We start from the raw sequence: 19,471 nt of genomic DNA on the forward strand, positions 1-19,471 counted from the left end.
TCGCGATGTTTTTTTTTTTAGCGATCGTTTTTTGTATTTTATTGACAATGAGTCAAACTTTTGATTTGGCATCTTCTTTTCACTTGAATAATCATTTTTAATTATCTCACAATTTAGATATTTTTTGTCAGAATACTATAATAACATTTTGACTTATCTCATAACGTTGACTCACTACCTCATTTAGATTTAGTTTTTTTTTATCATGTCTAACTTCCATATTTGCAGCGTTATGTTCATGTATTACATCTTTAGTAGATGCTAACTGTAGATGAAGCAGTCTTCTTGACTACACGAGTGAGTTACGTGAAATGAGGCTTGAAGAAAATTACACAACTTATTTTTATTTAAGAACACACAAACAAATAAATACCAATAAAAATAAAAAATTCAAGGTTTTTGACAATTCTCAGTAACTCCTTCAGCAGCAGTGTGAGTCCAAGCCATGGTCCCATCCCCATCTTGCAGGGACACTGATGAGGTGTGAAGAGATTTTGGTATAGTGGTCACAGTCTGAATTGCGGGTCACTTGGTGCACACCATCCATGTTTGAGCAAAAGGAGATTCTCTCTGGAGGCAACCCTCTCACAGCAGGTGATAATGAGGTCCTGCCTTGCACAATGCAGCCATATCTGCTGGTGGAAGACCACTTTAATGCGTATGCTCTTATCCAGCACAGCCAGAAAAGGTGCACAGACCCCAAAAAAATATGTGCCTGATGAGCAATGTTCACTGGGATGCAGGCAGTGTCATCTTGGAATAGGTATCCAGGTATCTTAGGGAAACAGAGAAGACAAATGAGATATTAGGAATAACTCTACTAGCTCCATGCTTTTTTCAGAGTAAGAAGTAAGAGTTTAATTTACCATTGCCTGAAGTATTCATCTTCTTTTGTGGCTAGTTCTTTTTCAACTGCATTAGTTCCCTGATAGTAATCATTTGTTCCAAGCGCATAGAGCCTCGGTATATCCATTCCTTGTGTTGATCTTCCTGAGTGTGATGACACAAATTACTATAAAGCGCACATTCTTATAGCAAGAAAAACCCCCACCAAGAATCCAATTGTAAGTAATAGTCTAAAGAACAATATTTAATGGTACTAACCTGAAAAACAACCTGTACCAAGCTGGAGTCAACCTGCAGCACCTCACACTTCTTCTGGACTCCATTTAATTCTACATTAAGGGTCCGTCCAACCTGGCACTGGGTCTGGGGTGGGTTAGGCCAGGCCTTCATATAGCCCTTCATGAAATTCTTGTGGATGCCATTTGGAATATCGTCCAATGGGTCCGTCACTAACACAAAAAAAAGAAGGCAGTATAATAGTAGGTACCATAGACAACTGTCGTTCCACATGTGCAAGAATTTCGGGCTCGGATGCCAATAAGGGTCACCTGCTTAAAATCCACTGCTCACTGAAAGCACAGTTTACCACTGAAGGCACATTCACTACAAGAATTAGCAAGAATTCTTTGGTGCATGTACCAGATTCAGGTTACAACGTCCTATGTATGGAAACTAAGCAGAAGACTTTTCACCAGGGGGGAGTAAAAGTAAAAGGTTATCTTTGGAAATTTTTCATTGCTTTTATCAATAATCTAGCTAGCTGGCATACTTCTGTTGGCAACATTTTGTTTGCTCTGCCTTTAAACTATAAAACTGCTGCAAGTGGACTGTTGTCACTCAAGTGCTTGTGTTTTCATTTTACTGTGCATTTCTGCAAGGTTCCCTAGATCAGCCTTTTTGAGATCAGCCCAAAACTGCTTTATTAGACCAGACTCAGGTTTTCATAAACTGTTTTCAAAGCTGATGAACTGTAACTAACCATCCTATCAGAAAAAACACACAAAATATCTAAACTTACACGGTCTGCACACCAGGTGAAGTAAAGGTAAACCAACATACATCGGCATGTGATCATCAAGAAAGACCAGGAACCTGGAAAAGGAAAACATGTTTTTCCATCAAACCATACTTTGGCCAAAGCAGCTGAATTTTATCTAGAAAACTGTGATTTATTTCTTGAAAAAGAAGAATTTATGTATGTATAACACACACAAACACAAACCTCATGCGGTTTTTCCTGATTGGAAGCTCTGCCAGGACACCAGGGGAAAACTTTGGCTTGTCACCTTGACACTTGACCACCACACGAGCACCGACATACAGCTGATCCACCTTTGGCACGCAGTGAAAAGCAATGTGGTGTCCAGAGACAAGGCACTTCCCTTTCATCTCAAAATTGATCTTGTATTTCAACCTTCCATCTTCTGCAAAAAAAATAAATAAATAATAGTAATAAACGTCAATTTGGCTTGACTGTGGTTCTAAATTAATTATGCAAATGAAAAATCACAACTCTACAGTATATATGGTAGTCTATACTATTACCAACAAATCTTAAAATGAAATTTACATTCAAAGTGTTAGTTCAGTCATTCCACCTAGCACACATTTTGAAGTGGGTTGATTGGCTCAGGACACTGGCAAAGAATTGCTGCTCATGACACAATTTTACTGGCATAAAAAGCCAGTCTGCTTGCTGTGTGGTGTAGTCATATGTCACAATCTGTTTTTTTTGTGGATTCAAATGTTGGGTCAGTTTGAAGAGGTGGCCAAAATAGAGGGAAAAACAGATGGTGTATTGGTGTAGATATGACCTCAGCCTCAGCTCAGATAAGTCGTGTTTTTCACACCAAAACATGACTTTTACAAAACTGGAATATTTTAGTTTGTCCTTACCCCTTTCTACAATTTCCATGATTTTCCCCCATTTCCAGCTCATGGCCTTCCTCCTGGCCAGGACGTTCATGCCCACAGTGATCTTTTCTTGTGGCACGCTAGGAAGGACCTTGGTGGCTTTGTCAGATGATTGGCAAAGAGTGGATACTTTGCACACAGGCAATGCTCCTGTCAGTGCCAGAGGAACACAGCATGTTAATATTAAAACCAATGAACTTGAGGCATTGGAAAATAAGAATTTCTGGTCTTAGGCATTTTCTGTGAGAAATATATTATACATATATATGTAAAGAGAATAATTCACTTATACCCTTAGTGCTAATTAGCACTAAAGTGCCTGTAATATACGTATAGACACACTGCTCCACTAGCATGGCTGTAGACTCTTAAGCAGTGTCCCAAATCCAACATTCAGTATACTCAAACCGGACAGAATGCATACTAAATACGGTCAATTTTTCAGTGTGGTGTGGGTGGATGCACCATTGTCCCATAATGCAACTGGCGGCGTAAATGGATGAGGGAGAAACTGCACCAGCAGGCTGGAGGCTATGAGGAAACGCTGATGAGGGAACAGCTGGATAAATTGCAGAGTTGTCACAGATGCTATAACGTACGTCGCGGGAGGTTTTGCATAGGTGCCGCATAATATGAGATGTTTAGTAAGTTTCATTTGTTGTATAAACGCAAAAACAGTATATTGTGATGAGTAGTGTGCAGTATATACTGTATAGATTTTGTAGGTAGCGTGGATTTGGGACACAGCACTTGTCTTGTTGTATGGTGTGTTGTTTTTGGCCATTACCGTTGGTGTTTGCTGGCTTTGGTGATGTGTTTGTTGTATTGCTCTTGGCGTTGGTATTTCTGTTGCCTTGGGGTGTTGATGTTCCCCCTGTGTTGCTTTTGCCGTCAGCATTTGTGCTGGCTTGGGGCAATGATGTCTTCATTGCATTGCTCTTAGTGTCAGTATTTGCGCTGGCTTGAGGTGTTGATGTCTTTGTTGCGTTGCTCTTTGTGTCGGCATTGGTGCTGGCTTGAAGTGTTGATGTCTGTGTGGCGTTGTTCTTCGTGTCGGTATTTGCGCTGGCTTGAAGTGTTGATGTCTTCGTGGTGTTGCTCTTAGCAGTTTTTTTATTATCTTTATCAATTTTTCTCCTCTTGTTTGCCCTACTCGTAAAACTCGAGATTGAAAAGTCAGAATCAGTTGAGTCATCTTCTCTTTCCAACTTTATTTTTCTCCTCTTGTTCACCATACTCGTGAAACTTGAGAAGCAATAATCAGAATCATTTGTGTCATCTTCTGGTTCCCATTCTACATCAGAATCTGAATCAGTTAAGGATTCATGTTTACTGTACTGATTCTGAGGCGTAGGTAGACGTAAAGCAGCAATCTCACTTTTAGGAAGTCTGGTCAAGACCACCACTAGTTCTCTCTTTAGACTAAAAGAACTTTTCTTGCAATCATCTTCATTTAGGTCAGCACTTTCCTCTCGCTTTGGGGGCAGAGGAGTGGGGCTGTTAGTAGCTGGAGGGCTGGGCACTTGAGTCTCAGAGTGAACAGACTCACATGGGGATGAAGGTATACTTCCTAGAAAGGAAAAAACAAACAGGTTAAATTATGTTTCAAACAAACTCCAAGAAGCCAATTTGCCTTGTTGAAAATGTCAGTTAGTGATGGACACAGACATACCAAGTGTCTGTTTTTTCATTGACTCAATGATTTGCATCTTACCACAGCCTTTGATATTATCGTCATCATCATCAGAATCTGTGTCTCTGTACTCCCACCCCAGCAAAGAGTATTGTTTCTTCACAATTGCTTCACATGCTGTCACAGACCTGCAAGACACCAACAACATTATCAAAGAGAACATGAACAAGAAAACAAAAAGAAGACAACTGTACTTCAAGGACAGAGGAGGGGAACTCCATACAAGAGACGAGGAGCCACGGCAGAGTGGAGAGCCCATTTGTAACAAGACAGAGGAAAGGTAAAGGTGCTAACATGATTGACAAGAACTTCTGAAAGACCAAACTAGCTTTATGTGTGGCTCAAGAATCAACTTTCCCTCTCAAATATCAAAGAGATACTTTTTTCTATTTTAAGGAGCAATGGGGGATAAATGCTTCACTTAAAAAGGGCCTTTTCACACCTGAAAGTCTGAACCGAGGTTCATGTTTTTGATACATTTGATAACTGTAAGTTTTGGTTTCCCACACATGAGCATATAAAATTTTGAGGCTGAATTTGCACTCCCACAATCCTTACCATGATGTTTGTTTGTTTTTTTAAACACAGTTAACAGTGTTATTTTTTACAGGATAGTCATTTATATTCAAAAGTGTGTGCCCTCTCTTTATCAACTTTATCAAATTTGCCTTTTGAGATTTCACTGTTTTTTACTTTATCTCATTTGGGTTTGATAGTGTCAGTTTTGCTTCTGCTGTCTTATGTGTTGCTTGTGTCTTTTCAGTTTGCTGTTGCCAAATATGTAAATCAGAATAAAAGTGGTAAAGCATAAAGTAGATACAAGACTCACTCGCAGAGCTTCAGGAAGTTGGCGGCTTGTTTCTCTCTCCTTTCCAGCAAAGACAGCAGTAGAAGGCATTTCTCTAGCACATTTGAGGATATCAGCTCCATCTTCTTTATCCTCTCCCTGATCCACTTCTGGAGCTCCTCTTTGGTCATCTCCATCTCATCCTCCTCCATATTCACTGCAACACACAAAGGTTTCATATGATGTGCTAAAGGAGAGGTGAACAGCAGTGGTGTAGTTGAGCGGTTGGCACTCCCTACTTTCTAAATTGCCAACTTAATGTAAGATAAAGTCCCTGCATGTCTCAAGGGCAGACAGCACAAGCCTCAAGCAACAGACCAGCTCTTTGTTCAACACCCCAGAAATGCTGGCCAATAACATATAAGTGAGAGTCCCAAACTCCTCACTGACCAGACCATATAAACAACCTCCTGCAAAAGAAAGGATCGGATAAGGAAGCCCCATCTCCTGCATGGTCACCAAACCAGACCACTGACCCAAACCACCTTTGATCCTTCAAGCCACAGGAGCCAGCAAGATAGGAAGACCAATTCACACCCCAGTGTGAATCGTAGGGGTGTAGTCTGCTGGTCGACTGGTCGATTAGTTGGTCGATATGCTCTCGTCTGACTAAATTCTAATTGGTCGAATAAACTCCATGTTATTTTCATAAGGAGAAAAGTGCTACATCAACAGCTTTCCAGGAGTAAACCATTATTTCCTGCGGCGGGGGGGGGACAGACTAACAAATTACCTGTAAAAATGGGGGTGTATTCAAAACACCCCTGTTGTTTTCACAACTTTGAACTCGCCCAACCTAATGGAGACTGCTGGGTCTAACTGTACTCAACGTTTACTGAACGTACTGAACGTTTCTCCATAATGACACGAGAACCCCCTCCAGGCCAAAAAACTATTTTTTAATATTTGATATCGAGATCGATAACGTTTGGGAGAGGAAAAGGTTAGTAGTAAGTTGTCAGTCTGGCAGTAAATGTACAGTACACACTACAGTGTGTCAGTTAATAAATGCTAAAAAGTCACGTCTGTTGTTTCCCCAAATGCTGGAAAAGTGAAGGGGGTTAGCTCCAAAGTTAGCAACAATGGGTTAGCATAACCTGAAGACACAAAACAGAGAAATACAGAACAGAGAAATGTGTGGCTGCCGAGTTCACTGTGCATTATATACGATTTTAGTCGACCAAGATTTTCTTTGGTTGACTACAGCCCTAGGAATTGATAGTAGTTGGTTATCATAACTCACCTCTAAGAGCCATTCACACACAGAGACAAGCTGGCACCTACTTAAATCCCACTGTGGATTTTGATGATTTTCAGGACTTGAGTGACCAACCCAAGAACTGGTCAGTGGGTAAGTCAGCATAAGGCACTATTGTGTCAAATCTTTGAATCTCAGTTGAAAAAGTTTCAGATCCGCTCAAGGACAAAACTTCTCTTTGATGTTTCAAAAAAGAAGAACTATCAGGAGTCAGAGTTCTGAGCAGCAAACTGTACTTTAATGCCAGGCAAAAAAGGACAGCAGTTACAGTGTACACAAGGTCCACGCCTATTGTCCAACCTCTTCATATTAGCCAATTACACTATTACAATCCCTCTACATCACCTGTTGCAGACCCAAAGTCCCAAAAATAGGTTTTTGGGCTGAAGTGGTTATGCCTGGTATATCCAGTTCTATCCAGTCATGCTCTTCTTATTTTTTATAACTGTTCAAGGTCACTTTACACCATTATTTCCAATCCTTCTCCTGGCTTTTTTTTTTTTTTTTTAAGTTATTCTTGCCATTTTACATCCTTATTTCTCGATCCTTTCTTGAGGTTATTTTTAAAAAAGGTGAAGTTTAATACAAAAAAGTGAAGTTTAATATAAACACACTTATACTTTCATCCAGTGGTCTGAGTGTGATTACCTTTAACATACTTTGTGCCCATATATCAATCACAAATTTTCTGTGAGGTATACATTCAATATAATGATAATTCAACACACTGCATTGTATCTTTCTCTCAGCACATCATAAGTCTTATAAAATTATACCACAACACAAGACATGCTGCACTATATGCCATGCCCCATTCACTCTCTCACACACACACACCATTTGCAGTCAGATCAAGAAGAACAGAGGACTGTAAAACCCTTGGACAAAGGGTACAAATGTAGTTTTAGATTTTTTCTAAGGACAATTATTGTTGTATGTTTATGTGTGTATATCACAGTATGTGTTGTTATGTAGTTTAGTTAGACTTTTATTCCACTGCCTTTAAGCCAAGAAATGTACCATTAACATAATCCCATAAGCCATGATAACACTATCATGTTTAGTACCATTCTGCTTGTTTCACTTTCAGAATGCTAAAGCTACTATCGAAATTGCAAAATTAGGACAGGCGGGACTGACAATCTGCTCACCCAGAACTCTGCATCCCCTGGGATTGGCTAGGATGCACCTTTTGGGCATGCAGACTGAAACTTTAAAACAGTATCTTCTCTGAGACTCTAGGCTGTTTTTAGGCTGCTGTTTCTTTAGGCTGCTGCTTGCTTTTGTCTTTGTCTTCTTGCTTCTTGCCATGCTGGTTGAAAGCTTGCATTTTGCTAGTCTGAAGATGTGACTTAGAACAATAGGAGGTGAAACCTCAGGATGTAGAGTCAGGAGTTGAGGATCAAGCCTAGGAGAGCATGAGAGCATGAACCAGCAGCTCTCTTCCAATGGCAACATTTCAAGTCCGGACCTGCCAACTTACTCATCATTACAAGATCCAGACTCCAGCTTCTAATGCCAGCATATTGGACTCCACAAGAAACCACCCCGGGAGCAAGCAAGTAGTGCTACAAAACCTTCATCAACTTGCTTAAACCCTGGTGCTTTCATAATTTGTCATTTCAATTGGCAATTCAGAACTAAGCTGTTGTACCGTTGATTTGACTTGCTGCTTCTCAGGTAACAGTCATCTCATCTGTTTATCAGGTCTCTCATACCAACTACATAATAAATAACTCTGCATCATGCATTCAAATCCCCTTGCAAAATCATAATTAACATTAATAACAACCATAATTCTAATTGACCTCTCTTGTGTGGCCAACAAGGAGAACTATTTCCCTATTATTCTACATATTCGAATATGAGTTATGTCACTGGATGAATAACTTCATGCTGGAGTTGTGCACAATAATAATTCATAATTCCTCCATAAAATTATAAAGATATTTGAGTGCACAAATTCCTACATTAAAATAAAATTGAGATTTTTAAACCGCTAGCATACCTGTGGAATCAGAAAAAGCTCAAGTGGATGGACATCACCACCTTTTAGACGAGGGGGCATGCCATAATGTTTTAGATTCGGTGTCTGTCATGAACAGCTGATGTTGATGGCCCAAAATTAGACAGTAAAATATTAGTCAATCACACACCAAGCTAATGTCACTCTCTCATAAGCAGACAACAGGATGTCAATGTCATCCCCATTCATTCAAAGGAGAGGGGTAGTTGAAACATTTAACATTATGTACAGTGGGACAAATGAGGGCGAAATTCGTCTGGAAGCTCTGTGGAGATGTGTTGTTAAAAAACGACTAGGTGTATGTGGAGGACAATATTATTAAAGTTTTTTGGGATCTTTTGTATGTCTCTTGCCTCCAAAGTCAAAAACTTTTTTGCGTCGAGTAGGTCTGCATTACTGGCAAATAAGTGTCCTCTCTTAATAAATCGATTGTTTTTATTACTGTAACAACTCGTTTTCAATGTCAATAACTCAACAGAGCCTTCACTGTGCAGAATGATGTGTGTGCAGAGTTTGAAACTAAAAGGCCGTTTTCAAATTCATTTGCTGAAAGTGGAAAGTTTCTCTGTGCTCACTGAAAGTCTGATTTTTATTCTAACGGCTGCGGCAGGTACTGCTTCATCCATTGAGTTGTTCCCGATGTTAAGGTAACGGTTTTGAGCTGTTCTTTTCCGGATTTGAGTAAGAATATCCGAGATACATTTGCCAAACTCATCGGTTAATCCTCATCATTAAGTGTTTCCTTTCGTAAAAAGTGAAGCAATACCTTCAAGTAAGATTTAAACCTTACCTTTGAATGGCTCGTCCAGGTCCTACGGTCCAAGTGTGTAGTCTTCTTCTTCTTCTGCTGCTTCTTCTGCTGCTGCTTCTTCTTCGTGTCTTCGTGCAGCTGCGCCAAATCGTGATGTGCTTACTGCTGCCCCAGTGTCCGTCCAAATAATCAACAAGTCCTACCGGTCAGACAAATCTATATTAACTAATATAATATAAATTATAGGAAATATATAAAATAATATATATAGGAAAATATAAAATAAGGTAAAAGGTGCACAATCTAGAAATACTCCACTACAAATACACTACAAGTAAAAGTCCTGCATTGAAAGTGATATTTAAATAAAAGTACCATAAGTGATGGCAATAAAATGCACTAACTCGAAGTATCAACAATTAAAAAAGTCATGCAGAATGCCTCCTGTCAGTGTTATATTGTTATTGTTATTGACTGTTATTTTTGATGCATTCACATGTTAAGCAGTACTTAAACATTGGAGTCAGGATTTCATCTTAACTGCTTTATCTGCTTTTAGGTAGTTTAATCTAAAATAATGTATCAATTTGAGATATTCACACTTATCAATTTAAGTAGTTCATCCTTAATGACTTTAGTTTGCTAAATTAGTGATAAAGTAGGACTTTTATTTTGTATCTTTATATGAAATGCTATTTGTTTAAGACATATCAACACATGGTAGCCTCTCTACTTCTCTCCTAATAGGTGTTTTTTTTGTCCTAGAAATGTAGTGTGTTTTTACAGCTCTTCAGACATGCACAGTGGTGTTTACTTTGAAGTGCATACCGGCTTTACTTGTTTTGGTTGGAGCAGTTGTGTCATCTCAGCTATATTACTGGAGGACAACGCTGCAATGTCTCCCACAGGTGGAGGTAGTTTCAATACAGTGGATGAAGCTATGTAACAATTTATGTTTACTGCACAAGTTACAGGTACTTAGAGGCCTGTATAAAGTGGCCTTACAATGAGTGAAGTGGTAGACATGTTGGTGCACACAAGCAGAAAAAAGACAAGGGTGAACAGCGTTGAGAAATAATTTGTTTTTTTAATGCAACAACTCCGGAAATAAGGCTGATGAAACGTGCAAATATCAAGCCAATATACAATAATACAACAATAAAATGAAATGAACAATAAAATGTCAAACATTGTCACTTTTATCATTTACCAATTTAAACAAAAGACTAACAGGACTATATAAAGCAAAGAAATGATTGGAAATCAGATTGGATATTGAGAAAATGCTGATCCAGATGAGAAACTACAAACAACATCTCTGAATAAATGGTAATAAATATTTACAGTGCTCTTAAACTGCCTTTCTTACTTCCCAAAACTTGCAACACAGCAGCACAACATCCACAGTGGCAAATTTCAACACATGCTGATGATGTAGTACCTACTTTAACTTTTTCAGCTGCAGTTGCATATGTGATATATAAGTGCACCAATTAAAAACAGGAAAAAAAAATACTCGGATTGTCAGGCCACTTGTTAAGACTCAAATGTTACCGCTGATCCTCTCTGTGCGCGTTAAAATCAATGTTTTAATTCATAAAATATTTGGAATATATGGATTATATGCTACATGGGCTTGGTCCGCCAAACTGTTAAAAAAAACAAGAAGAGGACACAGATATTCTTGTTGGCAGTTTCTTGTGTGAATATACAGCCACTTGAATATGCTGAAAAAGTCTGTTATAAGATAAATTAACATTTCTGTAGAAAATTACCATTCTTCATCGCTCACTATGGTTTGTATATGTAATGATGCACAATTTTATTCAAAATTGTAATGATCCACCCAATAACTATCTGCACATTTGTACTAAAAAAAAAAAAAGAACAAACGTTAGATCTGATTCACTCATATGAAATCATTTCATAACAGCAAATTCTACTTTGGGCTGAGATGGTTCCAGTTTATGTTTTCCAAAAAACAATCCATTGGCACACCACATTGTTGTGATAGTTTTTTTCCAAACCCACATTATAGTTCACCTGTGTCTGTGGGCTTTTATTCAGTCATTTTTATCCTCTTCCTTACGCTTAATTTCCAAAAACCTCGCCACATGTTCCAGCCGCATGGAGCCTCGGTGGATCCACTCCTTATGTTGATCACCCTGGGTTTAAACACAAAAACTACATTATATCACAACAATCTAAATACAATTAACAGAAAAAGAACATAAGTAGTTTAAACAACAGCAACGTTACGTGATACTGACCTGAAAAACAACCTGTATCAAGCTGCAGTCGACCACCTGCACCTCACACCTCTGCTGGACTCCGTTTAATTCTGCATTAAGGCTCTGTCCAGGCCTGCACTGGGTTAAATGTGGGTACGGCCAGTCCTTTATGTATTGCCTCATGAAAGACTTGTGAGAGCCGTCTGGAATGTCGTCTACAGCATCTTCTACTGTTGGAGAAAAAACAAAACAAACGCTGACACTCTTCTTACTGGGATGTCTGGCAGTGCAATAATAGGTATGTATAGATATAATAGTAATAAATAGCATTCATTACACAAAACATGAAAGCAACAGTATCTATATACATATTTTTGGTCTTTTCTCGTTCCTTCTGTTTGTGTTTGTGTGTGTGCAGATGGATGGTTAAGGAGCATTACAACAGATTTTTTAATTAAAATTCTCCAATATAAGCCTGTTTCCAGTGAACGCCTGGATGTTTCTACAGTTGAAGTTATAAAGGCCCAGTACGCAATTTGAGAATGTAGAGAAACTCACAGGGTTGATGGCCTTTGGTATAAAATAAGAAAGTATAAAACACTCAAACTTACATGGTCTGCACACCAGGTGAAGTAAAGGTAAGCCAACGTAAACAGGCGTGTGATCGTCAATAAAGACCAAGAACCTGGAAAAGCAAATGATGTCTCATGTTTAATCAAATCTTAACTACGGCGTTTGTAATTTCCATAGACTATGAGGTATAATCTCTTATTAAAACGCTTGTACTCTTAAATAGAAATTTATCATAAACATTTCATTCATAGGGGATAGTGGTTCCATAGATTCAGTGATAAGCACACCCTCAAACACTCACCTTGCGTGGTTCTTCCTGCTGGGGAGCTCTGCCATAATACCAGGCCTGAACCGGAGCTCGTTATCTTGACACTTGACCACCACACGAGCACCGACATACAGCTGATCCACCTTTGGCACAGACTGAAAAGCGATGTGGTGTCCAGAGACAAGGCTCTTCCCTTTCTCCTCAAAATTGATCTTGTATTTCAATCCACCATCATCTGCAAAAAGTAGCAAACATTTAAAAGTTTTAGTTCAGTCTTTCCAGCTAGCACACGTTTTGAGGGGGGCTGATTGGCTCGTGCAGTCATTTGTCACAATCTGTTTTTTTGTGGATTCAAATGTCAGGTCAGTGTGAAGCAGTGGCCAAAATAGAGGGGAAAAAATATGTATTGGTGTAGTTAGTTTGTCCATACCCCTTTTTACAATTTCCATGATTTTTCCCCATTTCCAGCTCATGGCCCTCCTCCTGGCCAGGACCCTCATGCCCACAATGATCTTTTCTTGTGGCAGGCTAGGAGGGACCTTGGTGGCTTTGTCAGATGATTGGCAAAGAGTCGATACTATGCACACAGGCAATGCTCCTGTCAGTGCAAGAGGAACACAATATGTTGATATTAAAACCAATGAACTTGAGGCATTGGAGAAATCTATTCTGTATATACTGTATTTTTAAATGTAAAGAAAATAATTCACTTATACATTTAGTGCTAATTAACATGTAAGTACAGACACACAGCTCCACTGGCATGGCTGTAGACTCTTAAGAATTGTCCCAAATCCATACTACATACTAATTCTAAGCAGGTTTTGAGTTTATAGTTTATTCACATCATTGGTTATGGGCCATGGATAGCCTTGCAGCCAATTTTTCCCAGTGGTCACTCGCAGTATTGCAGCGAAAAATTCCCCTGCAGCCCAAAAAACATTTTCCCTATAGACCACAATTGTAAAAGAGACGTCTGTAAAACTGTTGACAGGACACCTCGAACTGCAAACAAGGTAAATTATGACTTTTTCTATTATGAATTTTTGAACCATGGCGGTTTTGTATTAGTAAAACTTTCCTCGAGCCGAGAAAAGCGATTTAAAAATATGTAACGTCATCACAATGTAAATCTACAGGCCGAGCAGGAACTTGCGGGCAGGGCCGATGGGGGAAGCACTACTCAGTGGGCCACACAATGCGGAAGCAAACCTAGAAGCTAGAAACTTTTTTGCTGTATGTGCCAGCCAGGCAATTCTTACTGGACTGATTGGGCACCATTTTTGATATCCAGCTCTTATAATACGCCCATGGTCTCCACGTCCTACCACTATGCAAAAGTGAAGCCAAAATATCTCCTTTCCAGGAGCTGCCATCTTGTTTGTGTGACATCATTTGGAGCCAGAGTCTGCGCAGTAGAGTTAGGCGACAGGATGACAGCCCGAGGGACAGGCTCCCTCACACCTCTTCCTAACATAATGCAAGCAAGCGAACTCTAGCAGATTGAGTGTGAAAAATTGTCCAGATATACTACGAGCAATGTCACAGCATTGAGTATGAGTGTGTCCAGTTACGAATCAGCCGTCCTGCCGCCTGAGGTTTGAGAGCGGTTTTCACCGCTGTCAATCATGACGCAACAACCCCTTTTTATTTCATCAAATACCTAATCAAAAACAAACTTATATAATAAGAACTACCTAAAATAACAGAAATCATCTTTGGGAAAAATTTATTTTTCGTGTACGTTTTTAGTTCAGCTCATGTTCCCTCTGCTAACATGGATGCGGCGGGATTTATGACCTATACTTCAGCCAGCCACCAGGGGACGATCGAGATGTTTTGGCTTCACTTTTGGGGTGCTGTCATGACGTACGTATTTATATACAGTCGATGATTCACACTGGAAAAGTAACAACATTCAGTAGACTCAAACCAGGCAGAATGTATACTGAACATGGTCAATTTTTGAGCGTGGTGTGGGTGGACGCACCATTGTCGCATAATGCAACGGACAGTGTAAACGCAGGAGGGAAAAACTGCACTTATAGAGGGCAGCATCACACACCTCATAGCTTCCAGCCTGCTTGAATCTCATTAAAAAAAAAGAAACATTGTCATCAACGTTTCTTTTTTTACAGCTGGAAAAATGGCAGAAGACGAGGCGGCAACTCATTGGTTGGCGGTTGTTTTGGTAGTATGAGACGTTTAGTAAGCTTTTGTTGTATAACTGCAAAAACGGTATACCGTAATGACTAGTGTGTAGTGTATATAATATAGAATTTGTATGTAGCATGGATTTGAGACACAGCACTTGTCTCATTTTATAGTGTGTTGTTTTTTTACATTACCGTTGGTGTTTGCTGGCTTCAGTGTTGGTGTATTGCTCTTGGCGTTGGTATTTCTGTTGCCTTGGGGTGTGGATATTCCCCCTGTGTTGCTTCTGCCGTCAGTAGTTGTGCTGGCTTGGGGTGTTGATGTCTTCGATGCATTGCTCTTAGCATCGGTATTTGTGCTGGCTTGGGGTGTTGATGTCTTTGATGCATTGCTCTTAGCATCGGTATTTGTGCTGGCTTGGGGTGTTGATGTCTTCAATGCATTGCTCTTAGCATTGGTATTTGTGCTGGCTTGAGGTGTTGATGTTTTTGTTGCCTGACTCTTCACAGCAGTATTTGCACTGGCTTGAGGAGTTGATGTTATGGTTTCATTGCTCTTAGTGTCAGTATTTACGTTGTTTTGAAGTGCTGATGTTTTGGTTGTGTTGCTCTTAGCAGGTTTTTCCTTATTTTGATCTGTCTTTCTCCTCTTATTTGCCCTCAAGAAACAATGATCCAAATCATCTGAGTCGTCTTCTGGTTTCCATTCTACATCAGAATCTGAATCACTTAAGGATTCATGTTCACTGTACTGATTCTGAGGTGTTGGTAGAAAATCAGCAATCTCACTTTTAGGAAGTCTGGTCAAGACCACCACTAATTCTCTCTTTAGACTAACGGAGCTTTTTTTGCCATTATCTCCATTTAGGTCAGCACTTTCCTCTCGCTTTGGGGGCAGAGGAGTGGGGCCGTTAGTAGCTGGAGGGCTAGGCACTTGAGTCTCAGAGTGAACAGACTCACATGGGGATGAAGGTATACTTCCTAGAAAGGAAAAAACAAACAGGTTAAATTATGTTTCAAACAAACTCCTAGAAGCCAATTTGCCTTGTTGAAAATGTCAGTTGGTGATGGACACAGACACACCAAGTGTCTGTTTTTTCATTGACTCAATGATTTGCATCTTACCACAGCCATTGATATTATCATCGTCATCATCAGAATCTGTGTCTCTGTACTCCCACCCCAGCAAAGAGTATTGTTTCTTCACAATTGCTTCACATGCTGTCACAGACCTGCAAGACACGAACAACATTATCAAAGAGAACATGAACAAGAAAACAAAAAGAAGACAGCTGTACTTCAAGGACAGAGGAGGGGAACTCCACACAAGAGACGAGGAGCCATGGCAGAGTGGAGAGCCCATTTGTAACAAGACAGAGGAAAGGTAAGGGCGCTAACATGATTGACAAGAACTTCTGAAAGACCAAACCAGCTTCATGTGTGGCTCAAGAATCAACTTTTCCTCTCAAATATCAGAGAGATACTTTTTTTCTATTTTAAAGGAGCAATGGGGGATGAATTCTTACCTTTAAGACTAAGTGGAACAGAGATTTTTTGGTTGCCACAGTTAAGAGAATGGTTGCTTATATTAATGATTTATAATCTGAGCGATAATAAGGGGGTTGTCATATGTGGGGACATATGACAGACTCCTCAGCCACACACTTCTCCGCTCTCTGTTAAAGAGCAGCTGAGATTGACACTAAAATGAGAATTGCACAGTGTGCGAGAGAAAATCATTAATGATCGTCTGAAAGTTTTAGCAGCTGAATGAATATAGGGCAAACACTGTACTTATTTTGACAATTTCACAAAAAAACAAGCTGCTTGGCTTTAGAAATTAGGCCAAATAATCTGTGATAGATGCACGAGCATATTAAATCTTGAGGCTGAATTTGTACTCCCACAACCCTGATCATGATGTTTTTCCCAGGATAGTCATTTATATATGTTTGACTATATCAGTTTTGCTTCTGCTGTCTTATGTGTTATTTGCGTCTTTTCAGTTTGCAGTTTCAAACTATGTAAATCAGCATTACAGATGCATTCATTCACAAACGCAGATGATTCTACACCAACACCAAGAGATAAACTGTATTTTTACATGAAGAATGGTTAGTATAAAAGTAGTAAAGCATAGAGTAGATTCAACACTCACTTGCAGAGCTTCAAGAGCTTGGCAGCTTGTTTTTCCCTCCTCTCCAGCAGAGACAGCAGCAGATTGCATTTCTCTAGCACATCTGGGGGGATCAGCACCATCTTCCTCACCCTCTCCCTGATCCAATTCTGGAGCTCCTCTTTGGTCATCTCCATCTCATCCTCCTCCATATTCACTGCAACACACAAAAGGTTTCATATGATGTGCTAAAGGTGAGGTGAACGGTAGTAGTGTAGTTTTGGTATCCCTCTTTTGCATGTCCCTTGCCTTCAACGTCAAAACAATTGTTTGCTTCAAGTAGGCCTTTATTATTTGCAAATAAGTGTCCTCTCTCAGGCTGGAAATATACTTGCTTTTTAACCACGCATACATGCAGACAACCGGCTGTGTCGTGAACACAGTTGTTCACATACTTGCCTTTATACTTTCCACTAGTGGGCACATGTTGTGGAAAAAAATCTTTCAGATAAGCCAGTGAATCTTCAGGTCCTCCACAACATATTATTATTCACAAATAGTTAAAATACCCAAAAAGTCAAAAATCAATTCACACAACTAAAGAAAAACACTGAAACAGTATCAATGTAAATAAAGATTTACTGTGTATCAAGTGTAATACAAGTAAACCGAGGGCTGGTTCATGAAGCAGGTCTCTAGGGTACATCCTGTTTTTCAAATCCCATCAAATGCTGGCCTCCCATGAATCATTATCAAACTTTAGGGATTTTACATTTCACTCTTCACTATCATTAATGTTCACGTTTGCAACATTTTACCTACTGGTAATTTTTCCTCCAGTTATCTGGTCCTGTGCTGGCAGTTTACCCTATCACATCTTGTTGTTCAGACATTCAAGGCCTTTTAACCACAACTCCTACAACTTGGCCTGGTGTTAACCTACTGCATATCACATGGGCCTTCCCTTCATGCTCTGCTGTAGTACACACACACTTTATCATGTAAAACACACACATTTTATCATGATTGGCCGTTATACAAATATACTATATTGACTAAAAGAAAAATACACTACACACACCACAGAACTAAGGATATATATATAGAACTTCCAGATTTGCATGATATAAAATACGCCAAAAACCACAAAGAACAAGAAGTAAGATGTGAAAAATAAACATGGCGACACTCGAGGAGGTTACTTCTTTGTTAATTCAAGTACATTTGTCACTGTGCAGCAGCAATGACAGATCAATGCAATAACGGGTAATTGCAGACTCGGTCTATTAACTTGTCTTCAAAACTTTCCACAATTGTTGTCGCTGCTTTCGTGACCTCTGACCCTGTCACATGCCCATACTTCCCCTACCATTCATGTGCGTGTTGCATCTTGCAGACACGTAATTTCATTTCTACGAACGTGCACAATGACGCTCAACACGGACACAGGATACACAAGATAGCTATCACGTGCAAGTGAAAATGTAGTTAAAAGCAAGTATATCTCAGGCCTTAATATATCAATTGTTTTTATTATTGCAAGAACTTGTGTTCAATGTCAATAATTCAGAGGTGTTAGCCTACTAAAGTCCCCCTCCATTCAAAAATATGTTTTTCTTCTTGTTACTTCAGTTTGAGCTTCACTGTGCAGAATGATGTACAGAAGGATGACAAATTAAAGAAAGAACCAACATTAAGTGTCTTAGTAAGGTGTTACTAAGAAAGTTAGTTTGCTCCAAGATTGTTTTAAAGAAATCTGATTGTACTGGCTACCTTTACAGTTAAGTTATTTTTATTTATTTTTATTACTTTTACCATTTGTCCTGTTATTGTGTTGAATGTATCAACTAATTGAAAGTGAAGCAATGCCTGTAATGTTATCTTTATTTCATTATGATGCCTAAGTGTTTTTCTTTTATTGTCTTAATGTCACAGATGTTGTAAGTGACGGTTTCTATATATATAAATAAATTCAATAAAAAAGTAAGGGTTGTGCTTCTCAATCTAACACGATATCTAAAAACAGAGCTGTAGACTGTTTAAAAGTGATCAGTTTTAATAATACAGACGGTACTGAACAAAATTACAATAATGAAAGTGTTTCACTCGTCTGATTTAATTCAGCCATACAAAGTGTAACACCAACGGTTGCCCAGCTGATGTCGCCATTTTGACTGTGATGTTTCGAAACAAGTGAACGATTTGCGATGCAAATATTCATTTAACGCTTAAGAAAGCACAAAATCAACAATCCACCATCACTACTGTTTTCACATTCATCTGTCGAAAGTGGGAAGTTTCTGTGTGCTCACTGAAAGTCGCAGGTACAGCTTCATCCACTGACTGAGTTGTCTCCGATGTTAAGGTAAGTTAGCGGTTTTGAGCTGTTCTTTTCCGGGCGTCAGTAAGAATATCCGAGATACATTTGCCAAACTCATTGGTTAATCCTCATCCTTAAAGTCTTTTCTCTCGGAAAAGTGAAACAATGTGTTCCTAAATACCTTAAAATAAGATTTAAACCTCACCTTTGTGTGGCTTGTCTAAGTCCTACGGTGTAAGGTGTACTGTCGAGTGTTGTCTCCTGTCCTGTCTTCTTCCTCGTGTCATCGTGCGGCTGCGCAAAGCCGTGACGTGCTCAATGCTGCCCCCCCGTGTCCGTCCAAATAACCAACAAGTCCTGCCTGTTAGCCTTTTTTGCCACTTTATTCAAAACAGTATGTAGCTACAAATCTATAAAAAACAATTATGAAGTAAATGATAAAATATTGATATATAAATACACTGTATTTTCCACC

At 39.3% G+C, this 19,471-nt stretch overlaps 2 protein-coding genes across 5 annotated transcripts; both read right to left on the bottom strand.

Annotated features, from left to right (window-relative positions):
- Window positions 1–328: 328 nt before the first annotated feature.
- On the bottom strand, window positions 329–9,487 carry LOC137198724 (histone-lysine N-methyltransferase SETDB1-B-like). Of its 3 annotated transcripts, none has more exons than XR_010931669.1 (10): window positions 6,544–6,800; window positions 5,283–5,457; window positions 4,475–4,581; window positions 3,548–4,330; window positions 2,743–2,910; window positions 2,069–2,270; window positions 1,865–1,938; window positions 1,105–1,295; window positions 867–986; window positions 329–775 (listed from the first exon to the last, which is right to left on the bottom strand). XR_010931669.1 is itself a non-coding variant. In XM_067612637.1 (10 exons), the coding sequence occupies exons 2-9, from the start codon at window positions 5,450–5,452 to the stop codon at window positions 898–900; spliced, it is 1,788 nt and encodes a 595-aa protein (XP_067468738.1). In that variant the 5' UTR covers window positions 5,453–5,457; window positions 9,375–9,487; the 3' UTR covers window positions 329–775; window positions 867–897. The 3 variants fall into 3 exon arrangements, 2 of the variants coding, with proteins under 2 accessions (XP_067468738.1, XP_067468736.1); XM_067612637.1 differs by lacking the exon at window positions 6,544–6,800 and adding an exon at window positions 9,375–9,487 and having other exon boundaries at window positions 867–990; XM_067612635.1 differs by having other exon boundaries at window positions 867–990; window positions 6,544–6,799.
- Window positions 9,488–10,402: 915 nt separating this feature from the next.
- On the bottom strand, window positions 10,403–19,309 carry LOC137198730 (histone-lysine N-methyltransferase SETDB1-A-like). Of its 2 annotated transcripts, none has more exons than XM_067612645.1 (9): window positions 19,202–19,309; window positions 16,719–16,893; window positions 15,686–15,792; window positions 14,756–15,541; window positions 12,838–13,005; window positions 12,441–12,642; window positions 12,178–12,251; window positions 11,606–11,796; window positions 10,403–11,500 (listed from the first exon to the last, which is right to left on the bottom strand). In XM_067612645.1, exons 2-9 carry the CDS (start codon window positions 16,886–16,888, stop codon window positions 11,399–11,401), a joined length of 1,800 nt encoding a protein of 599 aa, XP_067468746.1. In that variant the 5' UTR covers window positions 16,889–16,893; window positions 19,202–19,309; the 3' UTR covers window positions 10,403–11,398. The 2 variants fall into 2 exon arrangements, with proteins under 2 accessions (XP_067468746.1, XP_067468745.1); XM_067612644.1 differs by lacking the exon at window positions 19,202–19,309 and adding an exon at window positions 18,989–19,170.
- Window positions 19,310–19,471: the final 162 nt, after the last annotated feature.

Source organism: Thunnus thynnus, chromosome 15, assembly GCF_963924715.1.
Source record: "Thunnus thynnus chromosome 15, fThuThy2.1, whole genome shotgun sequence".
NCBI classification, from domain to species: Eukaryota; Metazoa; Chordata; class Actinopteri; order Scombriformes; family Scombridae; genus Thunnus; species Thunnus thynnus.

Coding starts and splice junctions, on each gene's coding strand:
- LOC137198724 (XM_067612635.1), bottom strand. Junction 2,271..2,742: donor CATGGAAATTGTAGAAAGGG/GTAAGGACAAAC, acceptor TTTTTTTTGCAG/AAGATGGAAGGTTGAAATAC. Junction 991..1,104: donor TGGTACAGGTTGTTTTTCAG/GTTAGTACCATT, acceptor CATCACACTCAG/GAAGATCAACACAAGGAATG.
- LOC137198730 (XM_067612644.1), bottom strand. Junction 13,006..14,755: donor GAAGCCAGCAAACACCAACG/GTAATGTAAAAA, acceptor TTGCACTGACAG/GAGCATTGCCTGTGTGCATA. Junction 11,797..12,177: donor TCACCTGGTGTGCAGACCAT/GTAAGTTTGAGT, acceptor TTTCTCCAACAG/TAGAAGATGCTGTAGACGAC.